Raw genomic sequence first — 25,528 nt, 5'->3', positions numbered from 1 at the left:
CAAAACAAAACACATGTAGAGTAAATAATATCTCAACATTTTTCCAAAAGAATGAAGATCAAATTAAATTTGACTTTCTTTATCCTCTGGGACAGCCATGAAGATTGTGAAAGAAGATGAATGATGGATAGAATTTCCTTATATCTACAATATATGGGGTCTAATGTAATCTATACAATTAACACAATAGAAGATTTATTAGGTCAGATAATTACTGTAATTCCACTGCCACCACTTATTTTCGCTCATTAGCAGGTTTTCACAGAAAAGATTCCCATTTAAGTTCTACTGATTCCAACAGCTTTACCAACTCTTAACTGAAGCTGAGCAAAGGGTTCAGTAAAATACAATATGGAGGACGATCGTGTTAAGAAATACTGCAAATTGGTCTTCAAATGATACACATGTGTAGTTGTAATTTAAGGATAAAGTAATTATACATAAGTGTATATGTCATATGTTAGCAACAAATATTTAGCATACCTGGTTTTAGGTGGAAATATCTGTTGTAGAATGAAATTGAAAATTTTATGTGAAGTAAGATTAAAAGAAAATTCTGAAAATTTTAATAAGAGATTGGTCATCTTTAAAAAGACAACTTTAAATGTTATTTAAAAGATTTTAGTACTAACAATGTATTTAATCAATGCATTAATTTAAATGTATTTCAATTAATTTACATTATACTTGGAAGTATAGTTTTCTTTCCTGTTTGTTCAACTCAAAAGTAGATAGTTTGCTTTCCTTAAAAGTATTCCCACTCAGATTTATCATCTCCCTGAAATACTGGTCTTTGTATAATGGTCGAAGAAGACAAACGTATTATGGTAAGGGAGAAAAGAAGAGGAAGGGAGAATATGGAAACCATGGTGATTAGTTTGGTTTTTATTTACAATTCATCAGACTTTTGCAAATCTACACACCACTCTCAACAATAGTGAATCCAACCGTGAGAACACCAGGTACGTACAACCTGGCATCAATGGATTTCTACAGTCCAGTAGGGATCACGTGGAAGAACACACAAGAACAGGAGCATCTGCTGTTTCTACTGATGAAAGGGATCAGACCTTGGTTACTTATAAGTCAGTTCAGAAAAACAGCACCAAGGCATTACAATACATTCCTCTTCCAGCTAAGAGTAGTTACAGTGGTTGGAAGGATAGCACTGGAATTTCACTTAAGGGTTTTAGTTAGTTATTAATCCTCTGGAACTATGTATATCAATTGCTCAACCACTCACTTGAACATTTTTAAGATGCTGATAATAACATAAACCATGGTAATTTCCATGCCTATAAAGGAGTCTCCTGCCTTTCATAGTTTCTAAAATCTATGTGAGGTAGAGTTAATATATATTATCTGTATCCATAAATATTAACTTTGCACCTTTTACATACCTGTTCTTGTGCTAGATAACATGGGGAGATTAAAAAGTGTTAAAAAGCATGGTTGTTGGCCAAAAAATAGTTAAGCTTAACAGGGAAGGTGAGACAAAACCTGCATAGAAGATTAAAATTGTGCTAACTTATGCTATGTATTTGATATCTACTTATTTAATGTGTAGTATATATTTAATAAAGTAGTAAATGCCAGGGAAGTCATATAGATATTAACTTTAGAATGCTCACCCCATAAGATGCTGCATTGTGAAGAGGAATTAAACCGCCTTTGTCCTGGGCATTAACATCTGCTCCATGCTCTAGAAGATATTCAGCTACTTCCAGGTTATTGTAGCCTGCTATTAAAAGTAAAAAAGGCAATCATGTCAGCTAAAGAGAAAAAAAAATATGTATGTATGTATGTGTGTGTGTGTACATATTTGTGTGTATATATATATATATACATGTGTATATGTATGTATACATATATATGTGAAAGACCAGATAATTAATATTTTAATTCTTTTGGCTTTAGAAGTTAATATTATTTTCACATAATTAAAAGCTTTCAAAAATTATGTCAATCAAAATAATATTTTACAAAGTTGTCATCTTCACGTTCAGCAATCATTTAATCTTTTGATAAACTGTATTAGGTATCCAAGTAAGGAAAAGAGACCTGACCTGGTTACACTTGTGATGCTTACCTGCCAGGTGCAGAGGAGTTGAATTTCTGCCCTGGGTGTCTCTACAGTTGATATTCTCTGGGGTACAAAGTTTCTGCACTCTTGCCAAGCAGCCCTTTTTGGCAGCATCCAACAAGGCAGCATCCCCTCTCAGTAAGTCCTGAATATCTGTGTCTCCTTCTTTTACCAAATCTAGAGGTGTGTTTCCATCTCTGTTCTTTTTAGTTGGATCGGCTCCATGCTATAATGAAGAAAAACCAAATGGGGTCTGTATTTTCTGTAGTAGCTTTCTGTAAGTTGGAAGTTGGGTGGATAGTATGTACATATTTATTTAACATATTCCACCTTCACTCATCATGGGAGCAAAGATACCTATTCTATATGTATTTTGAAAAGGAGAAGCCTGCTTTGTTAATTCCTTACTTAGAAATGTATTGAATCAGTTTTCTAAGCACTACTTAATCAAAGCCTGAGGATCAATGATAATGGTGAATAGGGGAGGGTGTTGAATATCTTTTACTCTTCACAAAATATACTTTTTCTCAGATTACTAGTTGTCTTTTTGGAAAAGCTCTTGTCCTCCTAAGAATGCCCTGGAGGCTAACTCTGGCCAGATTTCAATTATATAAAGATACTCAGTGAGTATCGTGAAAAAAGAAAGAGAGAAGAGGAAGATACATCAGTGGAAAACATACTTAATTCTACATGTCATCAGCAAGCAAAAAGTTTTTTTTAAATTTTTATTTTTATTAAGTTTTACCACCTATTATGAAGTTAAGAACAAATGTATTAAAAATGACCTAGATTTAAAAAGTTAATCACCCATACCTATAAAATAAATAAAAGTCAAGAATTTTAATTTTAGAAACAATACACACTGCCCTTGGCCCACTATGAAAATTAGGAATAAATCAACTGAGCAACTGGATTCATAATGACAAGTTATTTCTTACCAGCCAGTGATAACAAAATGATTATTAAATATGATGTTTTTCTTAAGAGTCACAAGAACATCTCTGATACCAGTAAAATGGTGGGAGAATAATTTTAATAATATCTAACTGGAATAATTTTTTCCCTGTACCATCTTTTTTCTGATATTAATACTGTAAATGTTAGATAAACAATGCAAACTAAATCAACCCTTTCCAAAACCCACTTTAATGAAATGACTTTAATCAAATTCATTTAGAAAGATACTTTGAGAACTACTCAGAACTATAGATATATCATGATACCACATTTAAACATTCCTCTGTAAAGAGAAAATGGTAGTAGTTTCTACAGCACTTTTTTTTTTTTTTTTTTTTTTTTGTGGTACTGGGGACTGAACTCAGGGTCTTGTGCTTGAGAGGCAAGCACTCTGCCAACTGAGCTGTATCCCCAGCACACACTTATTCTTAATAGAACAAAACACTGACTCGAATTTAATAATCAAAAAACAAATGTTTATATTTTAGAACTTTAAAAACTACATACTTTTAAAAGGAGCTTGCAGATTTCATATTTTCCTTTAGCTGCTGCTTCATGCAGAGGGGTAAATTTCCATAAGTCCGCCACATTGACAGAAGCCCCATGCCTCACTAAAAGCTCAGCTACCTCATAGTGTCCATAGGAACAGGCATTATGAAGGGGCACCAAGCCGCTAAACAAACAAACAAACAAATTATTATAAAGTTGTAAAACAAATTCTTGAGTTAAAATGATTTTTACAATATAAATACTACTATTATGGCACTGACTATACTGGCTCAAAAATAAATAAATCCTCTTTGGTTTTTAAGATAGAGCATTTATTTCTAAACAAAAATGTATCAATGTATCGTGTTTAAAAAAATGTTCCTTTTCACAGATATATATATATATATATATATATATATATATATATATATATATATCTCATAGCAATCATTACCATTAAAATACATATAGAAATAGAGAATAAAACTCTATGGAAATTTTTAATTCTGATTTTCTCCCTGGCAATGTAAAGTTATATACTACAAAGTGATTTTAGGAATAACTAACCAACAACAATCAGGTTTCATCAGTTCTCAAGGTTTTCTGGGATGGGGAGATAGCTCAGACAGTAGAGTGCTTGCCTTGCAAGCACAAGGCCCTGGGTTCAATCCCCAGCACCGAAAAAAAAAGATTTTCTTCTTTTTGGTTTTATAAAAATTGCACGCTTACCTATAAAATATACAATGCAAATGTATTTACTTAAAAGAGATACAATGCAATTCTACTTATTCTGAGTTCTATCTTTTGTTTTTGTTTCCTATTTTTAAAGTTGTACTGATTATATAGTGGTTTCTACAGATAGATTTAAATGTTGAGGTACCAAAGAATGAAATCGCACATTCCAAGTGATTCAGAAAAGTATTCACTAAGGAAAATAATGAAGCTAATTATAAATTTTAGTCAGATATCAGAATCTAATTGCCTCAACTTATAAGCAAACTATTTTGAGATGACTCTAAGTTCTGATTAGAAAGCAACTGTCATTCTAAAAGCACAAAAAGATGTCCCATAAAAAAGAATGCATCAAAAGGGTAAGTTTATGTTGCACTTTAGACGGGCCAAAAACAAGATACCAAGTGTCTTTATGTAGAGATCAGTGTCTTTTAAAAAAGTGTTTTGTGATGAAATATGCTGGGTGCTAAAATAAGGAACAGAAACAAAAATTGGTTCCTCTCCAATGCAGTATAAAATTTGAAAGAGTCAGTGACATTGCTATTGAATAGTCGCGTCTGATGTGTCCCTTTAAAAAGATAAATACATAATGGTTAACTGAAGCCTAAATCATATAGTTTAATTCTGTAGCTCTCTGCTGTGTAATTGCACAGAAGGTGCTGGCTTATTTTGAGATCATATGAAATTAACACAGAATACAAAAATTCATTTCAAATTCTCCTCTCATATTTCTAATTTGCTTCCATGGTTGCTTTAAGCTTTTTCCAGATAAAGTTAAATAATTTTTCAACCTAAAAATAAAAATAAAGAATAATCAAATAAAAATAAAATTGTTTCTTTTAATACTGGATGACTCTTGGATGAATGGTTAATAAAAGAGATTATACATTTTTAATACCAAAAAATAAAAGGGGATAAACAGCATATTATAAACTATATGAAAACATTCATAAAATGCAATAAAATACTAAATACAGGCATTAAGAGGAAGAAAGGAACTATTAAATACTGATAAGAAAAGATATTCAAGATATACTACTGGATGAAAAAAAGTACACTGCAAAGTAGACTACAGAACAGCATCATTATTTGTGTTAAAAACTACAGTGCTTTCCAACTAGCTGGGAAATTACATATTAAAAATAGTAATGTTGTATCTCTAGGGGGTAGGCTGATGGAATTTTTAATCTCTTTTTTTTTTTTTTTAAATATTTTTAGTTGCAGATGGACACAACACCTTTATTTTATTTATTTTTATGTGGTGCTGAGGATTCAACCCAGTGCCTCATATGTGCTAGGCAAGTGCTCTACCACAGAGTTACAACCCCAGCTCAAATTTTTACTTTCTATACTGTACATTTCTATGTTTTAACTTAAGATTTAAACAACAAAAAGTGCATATTATTTTGAGACAGGGTTTAGCAAAAATGCCAGGGCTAACATCCTATTTGTGATCCTCCTGCCACAATCTTCCAAGTAGAGGGGATTACAAATATGCACCACCAGGACCAGCATTTTTTTTTTTTTTTCCCTTTTGGAAGTACTGGGCTCAAACCGAGGGATCCTTCACCACTGAGCTACATCCACAGCCCACTTTTTAATTTATTTTTATAAATTTTGAGCCAGGGGCTCACCAAATTGCAGAGGTTGGCTTTGAACTTGGGATCCTCCTGCTTCAACCTCCCAAGTAGCTAGGATTACAGGTGTGCACCACCACATCTGGCTTCATATTACTTTTTTTCAAAGGAGAAAAAGCTAAAACTTCAAAAAAAATTTTTTTTTAATAAAGTATAAGAAGAATAAATCCAAACAGTTAAGTTTTAACACATACCCTTTGTCTTTGGCATGGACATCCGCACCATGGTGTAGAAGGTACTCAACAACAGACACACGATTATAGCCTGCCGCGAAGTGTAAGGGTGTAGAATGACGGCCTTCTAGATCTCTGCAATTCACATTTTGAGGGCTGCAAAGTTGCTTTTATGGTGCATACATAGAGACAAACACAAAAAGGTTATTACTATTTATTCAGAGTTTGCTGTAATAGACTGTAGCATCTTGGATGTGCTGTAATTTTATAATGAATATTTATTTCCAAAGCTTTGATAATACAAATGAAACTAAAATCAGCACTACGATTGACTTTATAGTGACTATAAACATTCCTAACTAGGTTCATAGTAAATTATTCAGTCAGTACTTCCTGGTCCAAATCCTAATCAAATATAAAACTCAAAATAAAGCAGGCATCTTAAAGCAAATGAAGCCTTCCCTTTTCATTTTTGTATGTCTTTCTTCCCCACAACTGCTTGTCTTAGCATATCTGCTTGTAGTAGAATGCTCTTAGACATTCTTTGCTCAAATAAGAACAACTCTGGATGACTGCAGAACCAGAGTTCCTGTCCCCTCTAACACTGACCAAGTAAACAAAAGAATTTTGGAAAAATTGTTTTTCTGTTTGGGTCATTCACTTGGCCCTAATCCTCTACAGCAAAGACATGCAGTCAACAATGCTTTCCTGGATTGTGGGAGAATGTTTAACTCTACAAGTCAAACTATAATGTTGGCCTTTCCAAGATGGATCTCCAAATCTCCTGTTTCCCTTTGAATGCTATCATTTCAGCACAATATAAATTAGAAGTTCAATTATATTTGTTTACAAACAGTAGGAAGCAAAGAAAGGAATGAGAGGTTGTACCATCAATGGTGATAGGTGAATTGCAATAATATTTCTTTATTAAAATTTTTTATTTATTCTTTTTAGTTATATATGACAGTAGAATGCATTTTGACATACATACAAGAAGTGTAACTTCCCATTCTTGTGGTTGTACATGATATGGAGATTCACTGGCCATGTTTTCATATATGTTTTCATATATGAACATAGGAAAGTAACGTCTGATTCATTTTATTGTCTTTCTATTCTCCAATAATAATATTTCGATAATTTATAGCTTAAAAGAACACCAGATTCTTTCAGTGAGGGAACTATGAAGTTCATAATCTCCATTTTACAGATAAATAAAACCAAGGTTCAAAGAATTTAAGTGACTTATCCTATTTGAACATGAGAAGGGGTAGAAAAAAAAGACTTGAACTTTATTAAACTGATTTTTAATCTCTTGATTTTTTTTTGCCACATAATCACCATTGCCCACTTTCTTAATTATCCAAGTTCAGGAAAGTGATAAGTAGGGAAATAAACAACAACAACAAAAAGTCAAAAAACAATGGCATTTCTAGGCTACCAGGTATGCTGGCAGTGGCTTTCCAGGCTTTTCCCAATCTTACTGCCGTTCCTGCCACTGTAATGAGCTACTATTATATAAAAACTAAGAAACTGGAAGATCTCTTTCTAGTGATATACTGAACAGGGACACTATGGTTTGAATGTGTCCTTCCAAAATTCCTGTTGAAACTTAATCTTCAATGCAACAGTATCAGGAGGTGAGGGCTTTAGTAGTAACTAGGTCATGGTTACTCCTCTTTCATGACTGGGTTTAAGACCTTACACACAATGTTCTGCCTTTTTTCCCCTTCTTCCATGTGAGGATACAGCATTTGTTTCCTCCAAAGAATACAGCAACAATGTGCCATCTTGAAAGCAGAAAGATTGGCCCCAGCCAGGCAATAAACCTGTTGATGCCTGGATCTTGGACTTCCCAGCCTCTAGATCTGAGAGAAATCAATTTCCACTGCTTATAAATTACTTAGCCTATGGTATTATAGGAGCACAAAGAGACTAAACAAAGAAACATTCACAATGGTAGGACACAAACAAAGGTTTTCAGGTGGTATATTTTATAGAAGGAAGTCTAGTTAGTGAAGGATAGCCCATAAGTTCATCAACCCTAAATGGAAAAGCACCATACTCTTAAAATATAAAGCCACTATCATCTGGCCAGGTCACATATCTTGTCTTTAACCACATTAATTAGATGAATAACAGAACTAGTAAACAAAACCAAGTGAAAATGAATAAATTAATATACAAACTAAAAAGAAAGGCTATAAAGATTGATAGTAAAAACCTTCAATGGACTCTTATGTGACTGAAGCTGCTCCCTAATGTTCCTGTTCCCCAAGACCTTGCCACCATTTTAACATTCTAAAGGCTTATTATTACTTTGCAGAAAATACTGAAAAGTAGGAATGAAGAAGATAATGAAACATACACACACACCCATCCTGCTTATTAAATATTTGCTTTTGAATATTTGTTATTTATCCCCATTTTATTTCTTTTTGAATGCCAAAGCAATTTTATATTTTTCTTATTTTTTATCACAATTTCAACTACTTTACTTAGCAAATAGCCTTTTCTCCTAATACTTAACTTCTGATACTTGCTAAAGCCTCTTGGGAAAGCGATTTACCAGACCTAATTCTCACTTAATTTGTGCTTTGCTTCCTTTTGACACTTGCATTTAATGACAAAAATAAATTCGGCCTTCACTGTGAATGTGTTGTTTAGGCAACTTGAAAGTTATAGTATATATTTGCTTGTTACATACAAAACACATGGAATTAACATGGAAACAAAAACATAACCGTATTTTTTTTTTTTGTCAACTTTATCCCTAAATGAATAATCATAGATGACAATTAGGTCTTCTTTATAAAAGAAAAACATGTTCAACATTTGAATTTCATATTTGAAAAGATTTAATTTTATAATCTTTGTTTCTACACTATAAATAAAGAGTGATGAAATTTTCTCACATATATGGTCACATAAAAAAGAAAACCCATCTTGTGCATATAAATAATTCCTAACAGTTAAGGGACCATAAGAATGCCTTCCTAAAACAAATATGAGAGTCTTTAGAAAAAGATCAAGAAACATCATTTTAAACATTATCCTACTAATACCTTCATTTAAACTAGTTTACCTATTTGTGAATGTGATCCGATTAATTGATATAAGTGAAAATGAAAGAACTTTAATGAAACCTGAAGAAAAATGACAAAAAACATGTATAGCTTTTGTTCTGCCCCTAAATGGGTTAACTGCTATAGGGTACATACTGGGAAATCCTTGGTAGTTAAAGTTTCCTCCAGTCTATTAATAAATACCAACCATCAATGTTTTTTAATTGCTTGGATTTGAATAATTTTACTAAGAAGCTTAAAAATGAATTCGATAGCAAAGTTCAACAGTGCTGCTCCAGACTTTAAGAACATTGACTTACCTTCACAGTTTCCAAGTCACCAGCCTTTGATGCCTCTAAGAGCCGATAGTCAACATCAGAAGTGCGTATAGGTGTACTCTCTGCATGAAAGAAAGGTTACTGTTGATCTTGGGGAATTAAAGAGCAGTTAAGGAGGGAAAACTATTTGATTAATAAAAAGAGATTAGGGGGCTTAGAAAAGATGTAATAAAAGAGTTTTTCCCAATCTTTCTCAGATAAGAAATAGTGCTTTCTTATTTCAACCTAGATACCTATCTCACCCTAAGCCAAATTTAAACAGCTTCTAATACACACAAATCATTCTCTACCACTACTATCCTATCCCTCTAATTTTCTGGCCAAAGACTTGATAAAGGGGAATGAAGTCAAGAAGTCTAGGACCAAGATATCAAAAATATATCTTTATGATACATTGGTTTTACAAAGTGTTATAGCAAAACTTTTTCATGGATTTGTTATGTAAACATAGGGAAACCACTTGACTTTTACTACTTAGTAATTTTTCTTTTCAGTTTCAATGTCCTCAATATAAAGAAGCACTATTTATGAAATTGGAATGATCTTCTAAAGTATCATCCATGAACAAAAAAAGTCCTACTATAGACATTTGTATAATTCACATGTTACTGAATAGTTTCAGGGATATGCAATTAAAAATGTCTTTAAATTGGAAGGTATGATACCAATGCTAAACAGAATATCATTAAGCTGGGCTATTAAGTCTAAAGACTGGCAAATGAGGTATTTTGATTAATTCAATATAAACAAACTAAAAATCCATTTCACATTGGCCCAAACAAAATAGGCTTTTAAAGCAAACAATTTATAATTTATCATCCAAAATATGTTCATGGGCATTAAATGTGGCTTTCATAATGTGCATGCACACACACATTAACACAGAAGCACTAAGTTCCAGGAGATGAGGATTTTAGACAAGGCTCTAGTGTGTGTAACTTTGGACAATTCACATAATAGTTTAGTTTTGGCACTTAAAAAGTGAAAGCTGATTTCCCTCAGAGTCTCTTTCAGATTTAAGATTGTATCATCTTATGATCAGAGACACCCCTTTTGAGTCTACTTTCCAAGTGGGAAGATCAAGTGATGCCATAAAAGATTTCTGATTTCAGAAGAAATACTTTAGTTCTTCTAAAGTGCTTTGGTTTAGGAGAGACTTCTATAGAATAAGCTATGAAAATTCTTCAATGGAAGATAAACTATTTGATCATATTAATAATGCTTAGTAGATAAAATACTAAGATTAAAGAGAGGAAAGAAGAGTGTGCTTCATCTAATGAAGTACATTTTTGAATTATTTTTCTTTTTAACTAACATTTGTCAGTTTGTGGAACTGACAAATGCTCATCTTCATACTTCTTTTCACATAGAGAACAATTCAGAAAGCATTTGTTGAGTTGATTTCCTTGCTATTTTATGTTGCAGCCAGTGTGTACTGTAAACCTCAACTCCCCCTTGGCAGTTCTTGCCTATCTCAACGGCTTCCATTCTGTATAAGAATATTACTACATTTATAGGTAAGAATGTCTTTAAATGTATAGCATGTCTTTATAAAGACAGTAATTGGTAGATGATAAAACTCATTAAAACACCCTTTAGATATCTATAAGTAATATTTTTAGTTTCTCACTTGAACAAAAGAGGGATGATTGTTTATGTATACAGAGTTAGAACTTGGGATATTTTTAAGTTTTATAATTTGAGAGATACTATTAATAAGGCAGAATTCTGAGAACAATTTGATATTCACACATCTATCATGATGGAGATTGACTAGTAAAGGGTATAATTTTCCCATCAAACAAAATGTTTTATACATATATAAAAAGGCTTCTAAGAACTGTAATAAAGGTATACTTAGTCCTGTTCGAAGAGTAGAAAGTAAAGAAGTAAAAGATACTGATTCATTACTATATCAAATGTAGATATTTCCTTCTGTTAAAAATCTTCTACAGGCTTAGAATAGTCTCATTTTTAGAAAATGAACAAAAGTATTAACAGGAAGGATATAGTATATATAGCTCAGGAACTCTGTATAAAGTTATGTACAAACAAGTTACAGTTTGAGTGGAGAGCCTGCCATTGTTCCACATCTGGTTGTTGCTGTTTACATTCCTTTGTTGAGCCTACATCTTCATAAGCCTACACCTTTATTTTAGCAGGTAAATGTTGAACACTTCTACTTCATGGTCAAGACAGAATCAGAGGCTGTTGATAGGGGCAACTTGTCTGTTTTCTTTTTCCTTGACTATACTGCCTCATCCTGATTTATAAGCAAAACCTGGAAAACCTACAAAATAAATGTTTTGCAGTTTATCTAGAACTAATATAGAAAATACTGCTGTTATTTTTGGTGAAGAAAACCAATTTTGTATAGTTTATCTCAATCTAAATAAAATGTGAATTTTGTTTATAAAAAAAAGTCATGTACAATTAAAAGAACTGATATAAAAAATAAAAAAGGAATATAGGCAAAAGAAGAGTAGCTTACACAGTAAGTACTGTATTAGTACAGTCCTTTATAAGTACACTGGCTTTTGTATTAAAGACATCACCTATAGTCAGAAACTGGAGATGGACTTCTACTTTTTTTTCTCCTAAATCATTCTCACCAGAACTTTTTAAATGCTCCAAAGGTTAGAAGCCAATTTGCTATTTTAATATGATCTCTTATACCCTGGTTCTTTAGTTAGTATTAGATCGCTGAACTAGCAACAAGTTTTAGTGACTTATTTCAATATACCAATAAAAATGTGAATTCTGTGTTTAATTTAGCTATCATAAGTCCCTAAATCCATACCTGTGGAAATGATTAGATGAAAATAGTGCTTATCCCACAATGGGATGAAAAATCAGAGTAACTCAGAATAAAATCTAGCTTACATGCACTGTCCAAAAGAATTGTCTTTGTAATGTTCTTTTTTATTTTAAAAATACCTTTTTAGTTGTACATGGACACTAATACATTTATTTTTTATTTTTATGTGGTGCTCAGGATTGAACCCAGTGCTTTACACATGCTAGGCAAGCACTCTACCCTTGAGCTATAAACTTGGTCCCAATGTAATGCTCTTTATCTGTGCTTTCTCATATGGTTGCCACTAGACACGTGTGACTTTTGAATACCTGAAATGTAGCCGGTTGGTAACTCATAGATTTTCAATAGTTTTACTTAAATCTTTCCCTTTCCTTCCTTCTTCCTCTCCCTGCCCCTCTCCTCTCCTCCCCTCTCCTCTCCTCCCCTCCCCTCCCCTCCCCTCCCCTCCCCTCCCCTCCCCTCTCCTCTCTTTCAGTGGTGCTGAGGAATGAACCCAAGGTTTTCTGCATGCCAGGGAAGCACTCTCCCACTGAGTTAAAGCCCAGCCCTGATTTTAATTTTAATTAATTTAAATGAATTCACATGTAACTACTGGCAACTATACAGAACATAGTTGGTCTGGAGAAAGCAGCTGAATCTTCTGAAATGATGTTTTAAAATGCTAATTCACAGAAAACTGCTTATTTTGTTTTCTTTACTCTGACATTAATTTAGACAAAAATTGTCCAAATTTACAGTGAAAACTCTATTTATGTAAACTGGCAACAATAAAATTAAAATCTAAAGGTATAGGTTTTTAAAGTAGACCTCAAATCTGGTATTAGCAAGTATATTAAAATGAATATTTTAAATCCACAAAATAACCCCAACAACTTAATATACATTTTGTATAACTGATGCAGTCTTTCAGGAGTCATTATAGATATAACCTGGAATTGGATTAATAAATGTAAGTAAAACTAAAAACTTCAGTTGGTGCACAGTTCAGTCTATTGACATATAAATTCCGGAAATGGTACTATTTCATAGTGTACTTCTATTACTTGCATTATCTTTTTAGATCAATTAAGATTACAAAAACAAAACAGTTCTGCCATGTCCTAAATTATGTCTAATCTTACAAATCGATTTTAAAGCAGAATTATCACAACTGAAAAAGATTTCATCTATGATTCAGAGTTTAGTGTTATTGTTCACAAGAAGGCATACATTCTAACTTATTCTAATAATAATAATTCTAATTTATTGAGAAGACATTTAATATTTTTATTTTGCTTCTGTGGTGCTGGGGATTAAACCCAGAGTATCCCACCTGCTAGGCAAACATTCTACTACAGAGCTACATTTAAAAGCATTATACAATCAAATCTGCTTGATTTAATATCAATTCTTTCTTCTTCATTTTGTTGACTATCTCTATAAATTATTTACAGTACTAGAAATTTTGATGCAACAGCTGTATGTTTGTCTGACATAAGGTTAAAACTTATAGGAGCTAACTAAATGGTTCTCAGTAAAAAGTACAGGGAAAAAATTTAGAATACTTTAACCAAAATCACAATTTTTATACAATCACTAGAATTTGTACAGAAGGTAGAAATATGACCGAGTCAAGAGTGATATCTTCCTTAAGCAAATAATTCAGTGCTTTGTGGAAATAAGAAATAAGTCACGGTCAAACAGTTCAAGCTTGACATCTGATAATGGAAAATTTTATTCCTTTAGTGAGACTGTATTCATTTTGATAGTGAAGATGCCTTAGATTGATATTCCTTCATTATTTAAAGATCACCATCTAAGACTGAAGTAGAATGATTGTCATGAGGGAAGGAAATCCAAATTGATAGTTTTCAAAGTGTTAAACAATTATTTCATGAGGTTATTTAGCTCTGAGCCAGAACACACCTACCATGATCTCCATTGCTCTGTCTTAGAAGGTTCTATATTTCAGGATGTAGCAGTGATTCTCTACTACGCTGTACTTCTTGGGGGCCCATCAGAAATTTGTGGGGTCAATTTTTATTTTCTACTATAGTCATGCCCAAATTATTACACAATAATTATAAATTATTTAATTGTAATTATCATTATAGTGATGATGTCATTTTAGTATTTCATATAGATTTCAGGGAAGGTCTTTATATAGATACGTGTGTATATTATCTTTGAATTTCATTTCTGGTTGTGATGGGCTGACAGATCTGGCTCCATGAGAATGTTATAAGCCAGACTATAAGGGAAATGACTAAACAGACTCCATTTTGATCTGAGACTCCATGTTACGTAGGAAATAAGCTTCTCCCATGGGAATACCCCGCCTCTGTGCCCATCATCAGTTACTTGGTGTCACTGTAATAATGTACAATGACAATGCCTATGTAGTAAAGAATTGCTCTCTTTTGATTCCTATTGCTCCTAAACAAAGTACCATGTGAACGGTGATTGAGTGGATGTTAGTAACCATTCTTTAGTTTGTACCTAGGTAAGGGTCATTTTGACCCACTTCCCCCTCTGTCGATGATCTCATGATGTTAATGTGTAATTTCGAATTATAGCAACAGATACTTATGATTAATGTTTGGTATAAGAACCCCTACAACCCTGTGGTCGGGGCTGTTCTCCCAATAGCCATTTTTTGGGGCATTGTGTGAGACAGTCAGCTGGCCAGCTTAATAAAGACTCTCAAATTTGGACTTCTCACTTCTCGATGGTGATCGGTCTGTTCTTAAGTTGTGCCCCATAACATGGTTAGTAAGGAGGATGTCATAAAATATTCACTAAAAAGGGGACATTGTGCCTGACAGAGTTTAAAAGTTACTGGACTACAGGTAAGAAAAAGTAATCAAGACTTCTGCCTACTAGTATATCACCTTCTCAATTTTATTCTTCTAGTTTATGTAATTCTATAGCAAATGTAATCCACAAAGTTAAAGGATGGGAAAGAGGGGTCAATTATACTTAATTTCTTTTGTATTTAGTTCATAATTTTTCAGTAGCCTGAAAATTTTTCTGTGCTATTTCCTCTAATTTGGAGACTTAAGAAGTTAGTGCCTATTTTCATATCAGTTTTATGTTTGATCCCCCTCCATGAACTAAATAATTAAACTATCTCACTGTAGTAGGCATTTACTGTGACTTTTAGCAAGATTGTATAATTATATTTAACTGGGAAAAATAATTTCATAATAGTGTAACTGAAGTTGAAAGTGATAGAAAGTAGGTCATAATATTACACATATAAGAACAATTAATTAAAGGTCATTACCATAAAAATGAATTTTAATTTTCTCCATTTGATAGATTTTAGAGCTATCATAATTCTATACTGTTTATATAAATTTTAAGTCATCTTGGATCATATCACCCACGAGTCAGGGTTTCAATTTAAAACTGAAAAAATTTAAAAGTATGTTTGCCTCCTTCTAATGGTATCTACCTCATCCTACCAAGACTGAGAGACAGGAAAGGCCACAGGGTAAACTACAAGTTAGGAAAAGTGTGGGGGGAAAAATTCAGGTCAAGAAAATATTCTAAGGAGCTACTTTTTAAAACAAAGGGTATAAAGTTTGAGCAGAAATGGGAGAAAAAGCATAAAATATACGGTTTATTTTAACTCACCACTCAGAATCTGCTGCACCGCTTCATTTCCCATTTGTGCTGCTGTAAAGCCTTGTAAGGAGATGATGGAAGGATCAGAGCCATAACTCAGCAGGAGGCGGCAGGTCTGCAGGTGACCTGCTAGAGCAGCTCTATGCAAAGCAGTCTGACCAAGGGTATCCAGTGCATTCATCTGAAAAATCATTAGGTGGGCACATGAAATTGAACATCTCTTTATACCTTAGCAAATAAATTCTTATGAGAAAAACCAATTATGAAAAGGTTTTTGAAAAACATCATGAATATTAACTGGTTCTAAAGAAATATCGTCTTCTTACAACACTATCGTCCCTTCCCTGACTGACCATCTTCCTGTCCACTTCCGATTTTCTCTTTCAACCAATCTCCAATTGACATTCAGAATATGAGGGAGGGGCTCTTGTCTTGTCTTGGTGTTTATTCTTGCCACATGAAAGACACTCAAATACTTTTGAATTAATGGGTTTTACTACACTTGTTCCCAGAATATAAAGACAATAAAATATGTAAATAAAGACTATCAAAATATTTGATCATATATTTCTTTTCTAATTTTAGAAAATGCCTATTGAACAGGTTGAGTATCTCTAATTTGAAATGTTGAGGCCAAAAGTGTTTTGGATTTTAAATTCTTTCACGTTCTGAAACATCTGCATATACATAATGAGTTATATTGGAGATGAGACTCAGATCTAAACACAGAATTAATTTATATTTCATATATACCTTACATACATAGTCTGAAGGTCATTATCAGGTTAGAAATGCTGTGTAATTAAATTACAAGTACATTTAAATGAAAAATGATACAAGGATTCAAATGTTCCCTTTTGAAACCCTTAAAGAATTTATACAGGGAAAAGAAAAACTCAGGTAGTTTTTAAAAAAAATTTTTTTAGATGCTGATAGACCTTTATTTTATTAATTTATTTATATGTGGTGCTGAGAATCAAACACAGTGCCTCATGCATGCTAGGCAAATGCTCTACCACTGAGCCACAACCCCAGCCCCATTCAGCTAGTTTTAAGACTAAGAAAATGTTCAATTTCTGGGTCATGTTCATATTTTGGTCAAATCTAACTTGATTCTAACCTATATTCCATCCATGATGTCCCAATAAATATCCTCTACCCCAGTCAGACCAAAGTCCATGTTTACTGTATATATGCTGCTTTCTTAGAGGACTTCTTTCTGCCTTTCTGAATGAGATTCATTGCAAGCCTCTCCCTCTCTAAGAAATCTTCTTGATTACTTGAAGGCTCAAGGATTACTCCATTTATGAATACTTATGACAATTTAGCACTTAACTTTTTTGAATTATAACACTGGGGTACATTTTGTTTATCAAATTAAATTAAGGTTATTAAAAATATGGACTGCATTATATAGGTTTTCTAAGCCCTTTAGAAAGTTCTTGATAAGACGGGCTGGGGAGATAGCTCAGTTGGTAGAGTGCTTGCCTTGCAAGCACAAGGCCCTGGGTTTGACCCCCAGCACCGCGGGGGGGAAAAAAAAAAAGTTCTTGATAAGAGAACATAGTGAATTCTCAAATGTATGCTGCTTGTTCAAAAACATTTGTACCCACAGCCTAAATAGAAGCTTAGAAAAAGATTAAGACAATTGGTCTCCCTATTTCCAGTCTTTCATCATTACCAGTAAAGCTGTCACACTTGTTCAGAAAAGGGTTCATTTAAATTTTTAATGGTCTTTCATACAACTCACCATGAACTACCAACATGTTTAATTCTATCACGTTTGCTGACAGAAAAATGACTATTTATACAAAACAACATAAAAACCATTAGCATTAATCAAGAGAAAATACAAGCTGCCAAACTAGAATTTTTCTATGAATATTTCTTTGTTACTTCTTCATGATCGGAGAAAAAAACATAAAATTGCAAATGTTCTAGTCTAACATTTCCCTGGAAATTAGGTAAGAAACACACAATTATTCAATTATAGTAATGAAAAATCCAAATCCAGCTTGTTAAGTCATAGGAATATGGTTTGAGAGTTATTCCTCTAAAATAAAGATCTTAACACCATAGAAATCTTAATGACTCTCAAATAAATTTGAATCCTTCAGTACACCATTTGAGAACATCCCCAATTTATTCCTATGCCACCTTCTTTTCTATCATTGTTTCATTACAATCTGATTGGTCTGCAATATTCCAACTTTATTAGATTATACTGGATCCCCATTTTATGAGGGTGCTCTTTTCTATAGTCATTGCTAAAACTTGCCTTTGATCAAGATGACCCTCAAAAATACCTTAGCAAGTTCTATGAAAAAAAATATGTGTAGATTCTCTAGAAATCCAATACCAGCCAGTTTTACCTCCAGTGTCTGAGATTAGCAGCAGAACAGTAAAGTAAATACAGTATCTTTAAACACTAAAAACACACTCTATGTAAGAAGATCTTTATAAATACATATGATAGAGATGAGTGAGTGCAACATGGAAATCAGTAGTCATGTCTTATCTTTCACACACTATGGAGAGCTTCATGTCTTCTCAATTAATAATAATAATAATAATAATAATAATAAACAGTGTACAAATGGTTATTACAATTAATTTGCAGAAGAAGCCTTTTAGATTTAGATAGAAAATTCCATTTGAGAACAAGAGAGGGAGGGAAGATAGTGGATTAGAGGAAGGTGTCACTCTCTAGCTGTTCCACAGCCTGAGATTCGAGCAGCAAGAGTATTGTTTCTCAGCAAGGTGGGTGACTAAGGGAAGTCACTGAAATTCAACATTGGACAATAAAATAATGAGAGAACCAGAAATTCAGAAACTTTGAGTACCAAACAAGGAAGAATATATTAGAGACATGCCAGTGTTAGCACCATCAGCTCACTGCAGAGGGGAGGGTAACAGAGGCAGAAAGAGAAAAGAGTTGTGACTCAATTTGGCTTGAAAGAACCTGTGAGACAGGGGGTGGGGTGGGGTGGGGGGTGAGGGGGGCTAATCCTAACAGACCCACAGACAGTGGGGCAAGATGATAAGTGAAAAGTAATCAGAATCTCTTGCTGATGAGTGCAGTTCTTGTGAGAAACGTCTGCAAGTGCCCAGCAACTTGCCACTTGCCACCCAGCCTGCCATGAGGTCCAGAGTGAGCCTGGACCAGCACAACTGAAACAGGCACAGAGGATTATGCCCAAGGGCAATCTAGGCCAGGGATACTGCGGGTGGAGAGGCTGGAATTTCCTTTGCTGCTGGCAGCCTGGGCAAACAGCTAGGAAGAAGCCAGAAACCAGTCAGAAAGGTACAACTACACTCAAGGTACAAGGTCTGATCCTTGGAAATTCACACCAATAGCAGCAGCTATTTTTCAGAATTGAGGAAGAAATAAAATCTTTCTATAATAAGCATAAATTTAAAGAATTCATAACCATTAAGCCAGCACTACAAAAAATACTTAAGATATACCACACACAGAAGAACTCAAAAAAAACCCCTACAGCTCCTAAATGGATGAAACTCTCCAGAAGAGGAATTACCTAAATGAAAATTACAATGGAACTGAAAATAGCAAATAAACCAAAAGGAAGGAAATAACAAGTGTCTGTCCATAACAACAATGGATGTAAATGATCGAAACTCTCCAAGTAAAAGACACAGATTGGCAGAATGGATTAAAAAACAAGGTCCAACTATACGTAGTTTGCAGGAAACTCATCTCCTAGGCAAAGACATCTATCTACAGGCTAAACGTAAAAGGACAGAAAAAAACATTTCATGCAAATAAAGTCTGAAAACAAGCAGTAGTATCTGACATCAAATATAAAAAAAAATAATAATAGGATAAAGAAGGTTACTACATACTGGTAAAGGGAATAATCTGACAAGAAAATACAATGATAATATTTATAACCCAAAGGTTAAGTACACGTAATTACATTTCAAAAATACTTATAGCTGGGTGCAGTGGCACACACACCTATAATCCCAAACAACATGGAAGGCTCAGGCAGGAGGATCACAAGTCTGAAGCCAGCTTCAGCAACTTAAGTTACTTAGGGAGACCCTGCCTCAAAATAAAAAATAAAATGGTTTAGGGATGTAGCTCAGTGGTAAAGTGACCCTGAGTTCTCCTGAAAATACAAAAAAAAAACTTCTAAACATTAAATCCCAGATAAGACCCCAATACAATACTGAGCAATTTCAACATACTCCTTTCACCAAAAGGACAAGTCTTCCAAACACCTGACATAAATAAATAAAATAAAATAAAGATACTTCTGACATAAATAATACTATAAATCAAATCGACCTAGCACACATCTACGGAGTATTTCACCCCAAAACAGCTAAATTCACTTTCTTTTCAGCAGTTCATGGAACCTCTTCCAAAACAGGTAATCTTGTAGGTCACAATGTAAGTCTTAGCAAAAACAAAATAAAAAAAAAATGATAAAATCATGCATCTTATCAGATTATAACAGAATGAAATTAGAAATCAACAGCAAGAAAAATTACAGAAACCACATAAACACATGGAGATCGAACAATATACTTAAATCAGGAATGGATCATAGAAGAAAATGAAAGAAGAAATCAAGAATTGGATTCTTAGAAACAAATGAAAACACATGTACAACATACCAAATTCTCTGGGATAGTATGAAGGCAGTTCTAAGAGGAAAGTTTATAAAATTGAGTATCTACATTAAAAAAAAAAGAAAAGAAACATTCCAAATAATCTAATGCTATACCTCAAGGCCCCAGAAAATAAACGAATTCCAAAACAGACAGGAAAAAAGATCAGAGAAATTCAGAATTAATGAAATTCAGAATAAAAAGAACACAAATGGATCAATGCAACCAACTTGGTTCTTTAGGAAAAAACAACAAAAAACCCCACCTAGCTTATTAAACCCTTTGCCAAACTAAATAAAAGAGACCAAAATCAACTCAAGTATAAATGAAAAAGGGATATCACTACAGACATTTCTGAAATCCAGATGATTATTACGACTACTTTGAAATTTATGTCAATAAACTGAAAAATCTAGAAGACACTGACAAATTTCTAGACACAATATGATATGCCCAAATTGAGATAGAAAACCTAAACAGACCAGAATTAAGCAATGAGAGTGAAGGAGAAATTAAGTCCTCCTAAAAAGAAAAGACCAAGACAGGAAGGATTCTCAGTTCTTCTTTAAAGTTATTCTTTTTCCTTAAATTATTCCAAGAAATAGAAAGTGAGGGAACACTTGCAAATTCATTCTATGAAGCCAGAATAACCCTGGCTTTATGAATGGTGATAACTACCCCATTCACAAAACCAGATAAAGATGCATAAAGGAAAGGAAACTAAACAGTTAAATAATACAGACACGAAAATCCTTAATAAAATATTAGCAAACAGCATTCAAAAACATATCAAGAAGATAGTACACCATGATCAAGTGGGTTTCATCTCAAAGATGCAAGGTTGGTTGAACATACAGAAGTCAATAATTATAATTCACCACATAAATACAATTAAAGACAAGAATCAAATGATCATTTCAATAGATGAAGAAAAAGTTTTTGACAAAATCCAGCACCAATTCATTTTAAAAATGCTAGAGAAACTAGGGACAGAAGGAACTTACTTTAACATTATAAAGGTTATATATGACAAATCTAAAGCCAACATTATACTGAATGGAGAAAACAAAAATCATTTCCTCTAAAATCAAGACAAGACAAAGATATCCACTCTCACTACTCCTAAACAACAGAGTTCTTGAAACTCCAGACAGAGCAATCAGGCAAGAGAAGCAAATTAAAGCATTACGAATAGGAAAAGAAGTCATCAAATTGTCCCTGTTTGGTAATGACATCACTCTATATCCAGAAGACCCAAAAAACTTTACCAGAAGACTTCTAAAGCTAACAAATTCAGCAAAGTAGTAGGATATAAGAGTAACAATAAAAAAAAATCAATGGCTTTTCTATACTCCAATAATCAATCTGCTGAGACAGAAATCCGGAAAACTACCCCATTCACAATAACCTCAACAAAACACAATACTTGGGAATAAATCTAACCATGGAGGTGAATGACCCCTACAATGAAAACTACAGAACAATGAAGAAACTGACCTTGGAAGATGAAAAGAACTCCCATGTTTTTGGATAGGCAGAATTAATATTGCCAAAGTGGTCATAGTACCCAAATGCAATCCCCTTCAAAAAAACCAATGACATTATTCTTCACAGAACAGAAAAAATCAGTCCTGAAATACATTTGGGAGACTAAAAGACCCAGAATAGCAAAATGAGCAAGAAGACAGATACTGGAAATATTAAAAAACCTGATCTCAATCATACTACAGAGTTATAGTAGCAAAACCAGTACTATATTTGCATCAAAATGGGCATGAAGACCAATGGAACAGAAGAGAAGACACAGAGACAAATCCACATACCTACAATTATCTGCCACTTGACAAAGTTGCTAAAAATATGTTGGAAAAAAGACAGTCTTTTTTAACAAATGGTGCTGGGAAAACTGGGCATCTGTATGTACAAGAATGAAATTAGATCCCTATCTTACAGCCTGCACAAAAATCAAATCAAAATAGATCAAAGACTTAGGAATTAGGCCAGAAACTATGCAATCACTAGAAGAAAACAGGGCTAACACTCTACCACATTGGCATAAACACCAACTTCTTCAATAAGATCCTTAAAGCTGAAGAAATAAAATCAAGAATCAATAAGTGGGCAGCATTAAATTAAAAGTTTCTGCACAGCAAAGGAAATAATTAAGAGTGTGAAGAAATGGCATACAGAATAGGAGAAAATCTTAGCCTGACACTTTTTCAACAGGGCATTAACATTCAGAATATATAAAGAACTCAAAAAACACCAAAACAAACAACACCCAACAATCAACCCAATCAATAAATGAGCAAAGAACCAAACATATTATTTCTCAAAAGAAGAAATATAAATGTCCAACAAATATGTAAAAAATGCTCAACATCCCTGGCAATCAGGGAAATGCAAACCTAGTACATTAAAATTTCCTATCATTCCAATTAGAATGGTAACCATCAAAAATAGAAATAATAATAAATGCTGGCAGGGATATGGGGGAAAAGGAACACTCATACACAAAGTACAAAAGATCAGTGTATAAAAAAATTCTTTGTTTCAATAAATAAGAATTTTTTTAATTAAAAAGGACATTCTCTCAAACTCTAGGAAGTATCAGCAACAAGAGTATGGGAGTATTTTATCAGACAATAAAGCTGAAGCACTACAAGAATTCATAGTAAACTATCATTGAGTAATGCAATAAAAGTACTCATTCCACAGAGACAAACAGAATACCAATATTAGAAAAAATTGATCATACTTTGTATGATAAGAAAGAACAATAATAGATAACAGACAAGGAAAATAGACCTTCTTTAAAGTTTTTTTGTTTGTTTGTTTTTGTGAGGAAGAATTATTCTTCACTAGAAGCAAATGCCATACATTTTTCCTCTATGGGCAAAATATGACTGAGGAGGCTCTACATATCACCTTCATACATCATACTCAAGGCCAAAAAGAAAATTTCACATACTTATTTAAAAAAAAAAAAAAGAAACCTATCCCTACCCCAAACTTTTCTTGATATCTGTGATAAGAAATATTTCCTACACTTATGCCTACAAAGTCATTAGCAAGGCAAATGAGACTACCAGGCCCAGCCTCCTCTGTAGCAGACGGTCTACCATTCTTGAACAAAATACAATTCCACAGGAGATGGGAAGTTATGATTCCTGGGTCAATTCCAACCAGCTGTGTATTTTTTACTGCTGAAGGTTAAGAATGATTTATATTTTCAAATGACTACATGAGTATACAAATAAAATCCTTAAATTTGTCTTTCGGCTCACAAAACTTGAGATATTTATTATATTGACTTCAAAGAAAATGTTTACTAACTCCTATCAAAAGAAGAGGGAATTTGATTACTGGATGGTAAACCAATTATCTACTTGACCTTTGAATTGATTCAAAATAAAAAACAACAATAATAATTTGTGTCCTGAATTCTCTCTGATATTTGGCTTTATTAACACCCTAATGTTCTTTCTTTGCTTCTTATTTTTTTAATCAGTCAGTCATGGGATACAGAAAAGTTCTCTAAAAAGTGGCCATACTATTCTTCTCCACATATTCTGAAACGGGTCAAGGCACAGGAATATAAAAATGTGCTTGCCTTCCAGAATAAGTAATACATTTGTTTTTAGATGGCAGCAGAAACTATCTGCGGTGATAGTTTCTTCCCACCTTCAACTCTGACACATCAGCTGGTAAGATTTAGGTTGCTGCTGTGAGTTTCACATTAAAGAAGGGTGGTATTTGGGGGAAATATATTTATTTTGTTGCAATTCTAGACCATCTGTAAGGAATTCTAATTGTTAACTGTTTAAAGGAGGTTAAGTCTGAATTTCTACTATCATCTAGGTTACACAAATGGCAAATAACAGTGATTCATTCTGTTGATGGGGAAATATAGGAGGAGATTAAATGATCTGTGTGTGTCATCCACAATAAATAGTAGGAGTACTGAAAAGAAAGGTCCAAATGAAGTACAGAATATGGAAGACTATGCCTCTGAAATAATACCATTTTGTGTTTTCTTGGCATTGATTACTCAGATCTCATACACTGACACCTTTTCACTCAGGCAAAAAAGACTTGACAATATTTAAAGTATTATCTATGTTTAAGAATGAAATTCTTATTAAAAAACAAAACAAACCAGAAAATGTGGTCTAGAATTACACATATAATTGGGTGCCTAAATGGTCATTCAAATTTTGTAAGGATTCTTTTAAGAACTTTCAAACTAAATATGCATGTTATATTGCACTGTCCATAATTTGTGTTTTCGACTTAAAATATATTTGACATGTATTTGAAACATCAGGATTGATTTATTCCTCTTAAAGAGACATAACTTTAATTCTTTATATCTATTAGTTGGGACCACCAACATATTTACCCAAGAAATTTAGATCCATTTTTTTGTTCAAGTCTTTTTTAGGCCCAATTCTAATTTTCCCTATCATAATCTTTACCACAGGAAATGCTTAACACTCAGCACTAAAGAGATTATTTTAATGAAGGTACAAAACTGCCTCAAATAAGAAAAATTCTACATTTAATGTTACATCTTAACTGTGGAAATTAAACATTTAGGACTGTCTTGCAGTATATATTCAGAAGGTGTCAGAAGAATAACAGATGTCTGGCTGACAAAACATTCCCTCTTTTTCTTATATCTAAAGATTTTATCTATTTCTACCTAAATAGCAAAAATGATTTTCATGAAGATGGATAACTGAGTGAAATGACACAAAATCACAGTGACATCTGTCCTGAAAAGTATAGGACACAAAAATCATAATTTAAAAAATGCCAAAACAGTTCTGCATATTACAAGGAAATGACCAAGGGGAATTCCTCCCTATTCCAATCAGTGTGAATAGCCAAGTCTCAAACACCTAACTTTGAGACTATATTCATTTCCCTCTCCTAAACTTACAGCTATCAGTCATTTGAGAATTAACTAGAGTAACAATGTATTTT

At 33.2% G+C, this 25,528-nt stretch overlaps 1 protein-coding gene across 1 annotated transcript in view; it reads right to left on the bottom strand.

Annotated features, from left to right (window-relative positions):
• The window catches only part of Tnks (tankyrase), a 194,521-nt gene that overhangs the window by 32,772 nt on the left and 136,221 nt on the right, over positions 1–25,528 (bottom strand). Inside the window, 6 exon segments of the mRNA XM_047547891.1 lie at positions 1,632–1,741; positions 2,090–2,309; positions 3,548–3,713; positions 6,093–6,238; positions 9,457–9,536; positions 15,911–16,082. Coding sequence (XP_047403847.1) covers positions 1,632–1,741; positions 2,090–2,309; positions 3,548–3,713; positions 6,093–6,238; positions 9,457–9,536; positions 15,911–16,082 — 894 coding nt within the window.

This window comes from Sciurus carolinensis, chromosome 4 (genome assembly GCF_902686445.1).
Source record: "Sciurus carolinensis chromosome 4, mSciCar1.2, whole genome shotgun sequence".
NCBI classification, from domain to species: Eukaryota; Metazoa; Chordata; class Mammalia; order Rodentia; family Sciuridae; genus Sciurus; species Sciurus carolinensis.
This window is presented reverse-complemented; position numbering and strand designations above follow the sequence as displayed.